General features: G+C 31.3%; 1 protein-coding gene across 1 annotated transcript; it reads right to left on the bottom strand.

Moving 5' to 3' along the window:
* Positions 1–6,394: 6,394 nt before the first annotated feature.
* Positions 6,395–9,453, bottom strand: LOC120092584 (small ribosomal subunit protein eS1-like). The gene is made up of 7 exons (XM_039050709.2): positions 9,297–9,453; positions 9,161–9,208; positions 8,903–9,008; positions 8,076–8,213; positions 7,737–7,922; positions 6,921–7,121; positions 6,395–6,698 (listed from the first exon to the last, which is right to left on the bottom strand). Exons 1-7 carry the CDS (start codon positions 9,305–9,307, stop codon positions 6,606–6,608), a joined length of 783 nt encoding a protein of 260 aa, XP_038906637.2. The 5' UTR covers positions 9,308–9,453; the 3' UTR covers positions 6,395–6,605.
* Between the last annotated feature and the right edge of the window lie 283 nt (positions 9,454–9,736).

Genomic DNA, 9,736 nt, shown 5'->3' with positions numbered 1-9,736 from the left:
CTATGGTTAAAAATAATCCCAACACTAATTGCTAATCAAGAGAGAACCATTTTGCTCGATCTCTTACTCTAACTACCTACTGCATGTGGCCATACTAAGTACCGTCATACCTTAGGTACTTCTGCTCAGATACCTTCTCAAATGTCCTTCAGTATCGAGCTTCTAGGATACCTTCTCAAATGTCCTTCGGTATCAAGTTGGTTTGGTACCTTCTCAAACGTCCTTCAGTACCAAGTTGGTTAGATACCTTCCCAAATGTCCTTCGATATCTAGTTGGGCGGATATCTTCTCAAATGTCCTTCGGTATCGTGTTTTAAATAAAACTAGTCATAAATGACTTTCTCTTTAAAGCATGTAAAGTATAACACATATAAAACATGACTTTAAAGATACTAACGCATGTTGGGTATATTTAACACATATAAATAACTTTTCAACAAACTTCCCACACATGCATGCGTTTAAAACATAACTCATGGTTTGCTTGGAAATCACTTTGTAAAACTAGCTGGCATGAGAATAATCTTCTTTAAAACATGCTTTCTTTAAAACATTGTAAATATTTAGTCAAATATTTTAGTCACTCACCTTGGTCGCTTAGGAACTTTTCACTCTAGAAGTTCCTTGTTTACCTCGGGCTCCCTTTTACACCTCTAGAATCTAGATTCAATTTACAACTTAGATTACTCATAGTTCTAAGTCTTATTTCGAGATACTTTCTTCTACAAACATGTTTTAAAATGTCTCAGAAAACTTACCCTAAAATATGAGCTCAGAAATCCTCATGGTTTGGCTGGAATCTCAAAATCTTCAAGACTGGCTCAAGCTTAGCCTGACCCTTCTGTCTTCTTCTTAGTTTCCAGCCTAATCTCAGTTTCCAGCCCAATCCTGTATAGCTTTTTCTTCGGCAGCCCTAACCTAAAATCTAGACTTCTAAAGCTTTCAGGTGGCTTTGGAATCACTCCAAACGCACGAGTATTTTGGGAGAACTCTTCGTCCCAAATTGATGCGGTTTTCCAGACTTCATTGTCCAATGCGTCCTCTTTGAAGCTCTATGATCAACACATGGATTTTGCTCTCAATGCAAAGTTTAATCAGCTTTCCCATTCTTTTTAATGTCTTTTTGAATTGTGGTATGGAAAAAGAAATCTTTGGTCCTATTTATAGGCATCCAAACATTCTCCAAATTTGACACCTCCTACTTGGCTGCATGTCCAAGTGTTTCCTCTTCACACTAACAACACAACTTTTTTTATCAACGCAATCTAAGTGTCCTTCTCCTATGTAGCCAACGCATGGGCTTCAATTTTTATGTCCTCTTATGCAACCACCTCAAATTCTTAAAGCTTAAGATTTCCTCCCAAGAAGACACATATTTGATGACGTCCTCCATATGAGTACATCCTTAGTATGTGTCCACAACCTTTGGATGTTCAACGCATAGCACCATCAACGCATATTCCACTACTCAACGCATAGCAACCCAACTTAACCATCGCAAGAGCCAGTCATCACCAACGCATAGGATGGCCGCTCATCCTCGACGCATGGCTCACTAGGTATCACTGCACGACTTGCTCAGCATGGACGCATGGCACTTGGCATAAGCGTTGGTCACTCGATGCATGGGCGTGCTGCATAGGTGCTGGCCATCACTCGCAGGGCTCGCTCGATTGCATGGGTGCTTGGCAAGTCGTTCGACGCATTGATGCTCGGCAGGGCGCTTGATGCATGGTTGGGTGCTTGATACATGGCCGCTCGGTAAGGCGCTCAAGGCATAGGCATGGTCGCTCGACGCATGGGCAGGGGCGCTTGGCTTGGCCGCTTGACGCATGGGCAGCCTTCCAACGTATCACTTCACTTCCTTCAGTCGCATTGGTCCCTTCCAACACATCATTTCACTTCCTTCAGTCGCATGGACGCACACCATCCTTCCAACGCATCTATCGCATCCAACGCATCCATCATCCAACATATTCAACGCATCCATCATCCAACGCATCCATCATATAGGTTTATACTTAGCCAATTTTTCAAGTTTTTTCCCAAAAGTCAAGCTTCTAAATACACACTTTTCTTCTAATTTTCCACCATTTTCTCTACCATCACACACTAGTTTTCACATCAACCTACTCACCACACTAGTCTTAGTAGGGAACATACTCAAGTAGAGAAATTAGGATTCAGAGTTCACAGATATTGATGGAAATTCCATAAAATTTTATAAAAAATTGTTCTAATTATTTTTCTTTTTTTTTAAAAAAAAACTTTGACAATGACTTGATTAGACTATAATTAATCATTATTAATTATCATACTATAAAATAAGGACATGTTTGGATTGATTTGAAGAAAAAATATTTTTTTAAAAATCATTTTTATTTAAACATTTTTTATAAAAGCTGATCAAAATACAATTGAAAAGTTATTTTGAGCAGTTTCCAAATACTTCAATTTCTTCCCAAATGACTTACTTTTTAAAATTAAACACTTAAAAATGTATTCCAAACACACGTTAATACAACATTTAGATGTAAATTGTAAATACTTGCGTAAATATAGAAGCCAGAGCCAAAATTTTAAAAATAAAAACAAAAAATTATTACATAATAAGATAAAGTTTAAAATATTTTGAGGTGAAATGTGAAATGAAAGTATTATATATTAAAAAAAAAAAAAAAAACTCATTATGATGTGAAAATTTAAAGCAAAAGTTTTAATGAGGTTAAAATTAAATGTTTTTTTTTTTTTTAATTCAATCTCTTTAGCAAGAAACATGTCGGATTGAAAATAAAGCTAAAAAATTGAGACATGTTAGAAATGATCAAAAGTAACACATTGAAAAAATTTCATACTAACACATCTAATTAAAAAAAAATCAAAACTTTATCGAAATTCCGAGATTTATCAAAATTTATTTAGAACGAGGGGAAAATAAAATAAAAAAGTTTCTCCTATATATAGAGAGATAGATAGATATAGAAAATGTATGTTTGGGACAGTTGTAAGCATGTCAAAAATAGTTATAAAAATTGGATCCATATCCTCACAATATAAATTTTGCAAAAATAGAAAAATCGATCAGCCCAACCTGTTTTTAATGAGACATTGAAACTAAAAAGTCAATAACGTCCTCCCTGGTTCATTGACTTATATATGAAATTTGATTACTATGTGATTGTTATCTAATTTTTATTTAATATTGATTATTATACAATTGTTAATGATAAAAATTGTTATCTGATTGTTATTTGATTATCTAATATTAATTATGATTATACCAATTATTATTTGATTTTGTTTCACTAATATCTTGTACCGATTCTTAATGATATTGAATACAACTTGATAATGGTTGCTATCTAATTTATATTTGATACTGGTTGTTATGTGATTGTTATCTATAATGATTGCTAATGATACTTATTTGCTATTTGATTATTGTTAGATTATTATCTGAATGTCAACAATGTCAATTGTTATGTGATTGACAGAGACGAAGGGTACCCGACAACCATGGTTGGACTAGTTGAAAAGCTTGAAGTAGCTCCAGAGGATGAAAAACCAGCTAGAGAGAAACGTTTGTCCCCAAAAACCCTGATAAGCTCTCTATTAATAGGTCATCGGTTTTTTCTTTTTCTTTTTTCTTAATTAAAAAAAAATTGTGAATATGCAAGGCCTTAATTAGGTTTTTTTCTTTCTCTCCTCCGTTTTCTTTTATGCGATAATGAATTTTCGGTTAAAATATCAATGTAGAAATATTGAATCCTCAATTTTTCAGAAATATCGACAATGATATTGATGGAAATTTCATAAAATTTTATTAAAAAAATTGTTCTAATTAGTTAAAAAAAACTTTCAATGACTTAATTAAACTATAATTAATAATTTTTAATTATCATACTATAAAATAAGGGCATGTTTGGATTAATTTGAAGAAAGATGTTTTTAAAAATCATTTTTATTTAAACACTTTTGATAAAAGCTGATTAAAATATAATTGAAAAGTTATTTTGAGCAGTTGTCAAAAACTTCAATTTCTTCCAAAATGACATTTTTAAAATTAAATACGTAAAAATGTATTCCAAACACACTCTAATACAACATTTAGATATAAATATATCTAAATATTGTGTAAATATAGAAGTAATAGCAGAAATTTTAAAAATAAAAACAAAAAATTATTACATAATAAGATAAAGTTTAGAAATATTTGTGTGAAAATGAAAGTTTTATATATTAAAAGAAAAAAACTCATTATGATGTGAAATTTTAAGGAAAATATGAGGTTAAAATTAAATGTATGGCTTCTTTTTTTTTTTTTTTTTTTTTTTTTTTTTTTTTTTTTTTCAATCTCTTTAGCAATAAACTTTTCGGAATGAAAATAAAGCTAAAAAATTGAGGCAAGTTAGAAATGATAAAAAGTAGCACTTTGAAGAATTTTCATTCTAACACATCTAATTAAAAAAAAAAAAATCAAAATTTTATCAAAATTCCGAGATTTATCAAATTTCATCAAAATGAGGGAAAAACAAAATAAAAAGTTTCTCGTATATCTATATATAGATATAGATAATGTATGTTTGGGGCAGTTATAAGCATGTCAAAAATAGTTACAAAAATTGGGTGCATATTCTCCCTCGTTCGCTGACTTATGTATGAAATTTGATTACTATGTGATTGCTATCTGATTTTTATTTAATATTGATTATTATACTTTGTTAATGATACAAATTGCTATCTGATTGTTATTTAATGATTATACCAATTATTATTTGATTTTGTTTCACTAATATCTTATACCGATTCTTAATGATATTGAATGTAACTCGATAATGGTTGCTATCTAATTGATATTTGATACTGATTGTTATGTGATTGTTATTTATAATGAATACTAATGACATTGATTTGCTATTTGATTATTGTTGGATTGTTATCTGAATGTCAACAATGTCAATTGTTATGCAATTGACAGAGACGAAGGGTACCCGACAACCATGGTTGGACTAGTTGAGAAGCTTGGAGTAGCTCCAGAGGATGAAAAACCAGCTAGAAAGAAACGGCTGTCCCCAAAAACCCTAATAATCTATCTTTTAATAGGCCATAGGTTTTCCTTTTTCTTTTTTCTTAATTAAAAAAAAGTGTGAATACGCAAGGCCTCGATTAGGTTTTTTTTCTCTCTCTCTCCCTTTTCTTTCATGTGATAATGAATTTTCGGTTAAAACATCAATGCTGATAGAAATATTGAATCCTCAATTTTATAGAAATATCGACAATGATATTGATGGAAATTTCATAAAATTTTATAAAAAAAACTTTCATAATGACTTAATTAAACTATAATTAATAATTTTTAATTATCATACTAAAAAATTAGGATATGTTTGGATTGATTTGAAGAAAGATGTTTTTAAAAAATCATATTTATTTAAACACTTTTGATAAAAGCTGATTAAAATACAATTGAAAAGTTATTTTGAGCAGTTGTCAAAAACTTCAATTTCTTTCCAAATGACATTTTTAAAACTAAATACTTAAAAATGTATTCCAAACACATTCTAATACAACATTTAGATGTAAATTGTAAATACTTGTGTAAATATAGAAGCAATAGCAGAAATTTTAAAAATAAAAACAAAAAATTATTACATAATAAGATAAAGTTTAGAAATATTTTGAAGTGAAATGTGAAAAGGAAAGTTTTATATATTAAAAGAAAAAAAAATCATTATGATGTAAAAATTTAAAGCAAAAGTTTTAATGAGGTTAAAATTAAATGTATGTTTTTTTTTTTAAAAAAAATTATTATTATTATTGTTTTTTAAAGTCAATCTCTTTAGCCATAAACATTTCGGATTGAAACTAAAGCTAAAAAATTGAGACAAATTAGAAATGATAAAAAGTAGCACATGAAAAAATTCCATAGTAACACATCTAATAAAAAAGAAAAAATCAAAATTTTATTGAAATTTCAAAATTTATCAAAATTTCATCAAAATAAGGAGAAGAAAAAAAGAAGTTTCTCATATATATATAGATAATTTATGTTTGGGACAATCGTAAGCATGTAAAAAATAATTACAAAAATTGGATCCATATCCTAAAAATCGGTCACCCAACCTATTTTTAATGAGATATTGAAACTAAAAAGTCAATGATGTCCTCCAGAGTTATATGTGAAATTATTATGTGATTGCTTGCTATCTGATTTTTATTTAATATTGATCATTATACAATTACTAATGTTACACATTAGTATCTGATTATTATTTAATAATCTAATATTAATGGTTGATTATACCAATTATCATCTTATTTTATTTCACTGATTCTTGATGATATTGAATGCAACTGGATAATGGTTGCTATCGAATTGAGAACGTTTCAAATGTAAATAAAATACCATGAGAACGATTCACATGTATATTAATGCTTAATTTGAAGGCAGCAAGTACTTTTCATAGTCAAAATCGCTGATTATCTCTGATTTCTCAACTTGGCGGAAACACAAGACTACAACTAAAAGGAAAACTACAAAATTAAAATTAAAATGCGACAGTTCATTCGTAAATATAAGAAAGTTGATTCAAGAATCCATTTTTTCAAGCCCCAACGATTTCGGTAGCCCCCTCGACAGCTTCTTCAGCAGGCCTATCTACCTTCACGCCAACATCTTCCGAATAATCACCATGCACCTACAGATAGTTAAAGAATTCATTGGTTGGACACAATGATCAAAATTATTGGAACCAATTTCATAATCTCAACTGATACCCAAGAACTATAATTTCAATAGGAAAAATGGTGACGAGCAGATTTGATCATGAATCTCCGAATTATCAAAGTTGAAATGGATGGTAAAATTCAGGGAGACAAGTTAGCCACCAAGTTTGATAAGCAGGCAAGAAGTTGTATACCTCCATCAACTTTCCAAGATCAAACTTGGGAGCTTTCAAGATCTTGACTTTCCGAATGAAAACATTCTGTAGAGGGTATATGCTAGATGTAGCCTTCTCGATTTCCTTTCCAATTGATTCAGGAATGAACTTACGGACCAACTCTTTCAGATCACATGATGTTGCTTGGTTGACCATTATCTCCCTCATCTTCCGACGAATCTGTAATAACAAACAAAAGTTTACAAAACAGAAACACATTGCCAAGAAATAGCTAGGAATATAAAAGTCACTAATCTCAATCTCGCTCCCATGTCCTTCAAAATCAGGTACAGTGCACGTAAACACAGATAAAGGTCATAGTATTTGATTAATTGATTTGGCAGCCAATTGTTCAAATATTAGAAGGTAGTGTAAAACAACATTCAAAGAATGGAGCACTTAATGTAATTGAACTAAGAAACAATATTTCGTTAGACTCATAGTAAAGAAAAAGACATAAACCATAGATAAGCTGAATTTGGTTAAGTCTACTTTTTTTGATAAAAAAGTTTCAACAATGGGTAAAATGCTACAAGCAGAATGATAAAATTTGAATCAAGAGGGTATTTGCAAGGCGTCTATTATCCTTACACTAACAAAAGCACTGATTCGTTCACAACATATTCAGAAAATGCTCCCATACATGCCAATGTTTAAGAGAAATAGTTATCCACGAGGCTTTTATTTCATCCATCACTTCTATATTCGATAACGTCCTTCATAGTAAATTCAACATATTAAACAATCACCAGTAAAAACTTCTATTCAGAAGGGAAAAAAGAAACATGCAGTCACCTGTCTAATCTGACTGGATTGTGCATAGCAGGTCCTTTTGACCTGGTTTGGGCGTCTCTTTGTAAACCCAATGCAGAACATCCTCAGGGTGTAATTATCTGTGGTCTTAACATCCACATGAGCTTCAATCAATGTATGCCACTTCCTTACCAAGGACCTTAACTTGTCAGTGGTGAAATTCATTCCCTGTTAAACAATGAACGGCATAAGCTTATGAGTTATAAGAATTCATTATATGGACCATGCTCAAAATGGATAAAGACGGGCATTCTCATAAACTTTTCCATTTGAAACCTTTGATATCTGTTTCCAAATATATGAAAGACCACTCATTCATACCCAGAAATTAGTCAGAACATTCCTGCCTTGAACATCTTCAGCTCTCAATCTAATCTTTCTGTAGGCGTGCTCCTCATCTTCCTGAAGGTCAGCCAGTGATACCTCAAACACTCTATGTTTAAGCCCTTCAGAAGCAATCTGTTGAAATAACAATTACCATTAGTTGCATTTTAAAGAACAAAAACAAGAAGAAACAGTACCAACCCATAAAGATAAATAACTATCATATCAATCTAGAATCAAACTTCAATTGCCCAGGGTACAAAATATAACTAACTTTCCTTTAAATATAATTCTACAAAGGATTTAAAGGTGGTGTATAGAAAAATAAATTCATCTTCTAATCTACAATCCAACACATCACCAGAAATTTCTAATACAGCACACAACAGTGCACATGTAACGAGCTGGTAGGATGAACACAATCAAATCAATGTCAATTCAATATCAGTGAAGATTTGATATCAAATAACAGCTAAATAAAACAATTCCGTTTCCGCAATCAAATCAGTCAATCAAGAACATGCTGCGTGGTGAAAATATTAGGCAAACACCTCATCTAGTGCTAATTAACTTTTTCGTCAGTAAATTCTACGTTACTGGATCAATGTTTCTTTCATGTGCCCATATGACAGTGTCAATCGCTTACACACAAAATAACATTAAGACATCTTCGTATAAATGAAAATACAGTGAGCCCTCTAAAACTAGAGTCTTCCACGCGAAGATGGCAAACTATGGCAAAAGTAAATAGAAAAGCAAGGGCATACGCGAACAAAACCAAACAAACTACAAATGAAAGGAAGCGATAACAGAGTATAATTTACCTTGGTACCCTGAGTACGGGTAACGAGAGTCTTCCCGACGTTCTTGACATTGAACACAGAGGGTGCCTTGATATCATACCAGTCCTTCTTTGCAAATGGGTCGACACTAAAGAACCCATACAGGAACGAAACCAAATTAATAAAACCATCGATTGAGCATTATTAACTAAAGTAGAAGAATTGAAAAAAACTAGAACTGGATATTAGACACCCAGATCTGATATAGGAAGATTCAATGGAATGAAACAAAAGACTTACGTCTTCTTCTTGCCACCCTTCTTTCCTTTCGAAATCCTCTTGTTTTTTCTGCAAGTAGAAAAAAAAGAGTTGCATCAGTGAAGAATGTAGAGTGTGAAGGGGAGGTATGCGAGAGATGAAACGGAATCGAAGGTACCCGACCGCCATGTTGGAACAGCTCCAGAGGATTTCGAGAGAGAAACGTTCCCTAGAACCCTAATAACTTTCTTTAAATAGGTCCTCCTTTTCCTTTTTCTTTTTTCTTAATTAAAAAAAATTGTAAATGCCAAGGCGTTAATTAGGTTTTTTCTCTCTCTTTTTCTTTTATGTGTTAATGAAGGTTAAAATATCGATTTATTTTCGGTTAAATTATCAAGGTTGATAGAAATATTGAATTCTCAATTTTATAGAAATATCGACATTCATATTGATGGAAATTTCATAAAATTTTATAAAAAATTGTTCTAATTAGCTAATAAAACTTTGATAATAACTTAATTAGACTATAATTAATCATTTTTAATTATCATATTATAAAATAAGGGCATGTTTGGATTGATTTGAAGAAAAAATGTTTTTAAAAACATCATTTTTATT

This window comes from Benincasa hispida, chromosome 12, assembly GCF_027475165.1.
Source record: "Benincasa hispida cultivar pf3 chromosome 12, pf3_genome.v1.1, whole genome shotgun sequence".
In the NCBI taxonomy this organism is placed as follows: Eukaryota; Viridiplantae; Streptophyta; class Magnoliopsida; order Cucurbitales; family Cucurbitaceae; genus Benincasa; species Benincasa hispida.
The sequence above is the reverse complement of the archived record's forward strand: the minus strand, read 5'-3'. Positions and strand labels throughout refer to the sequence as shown.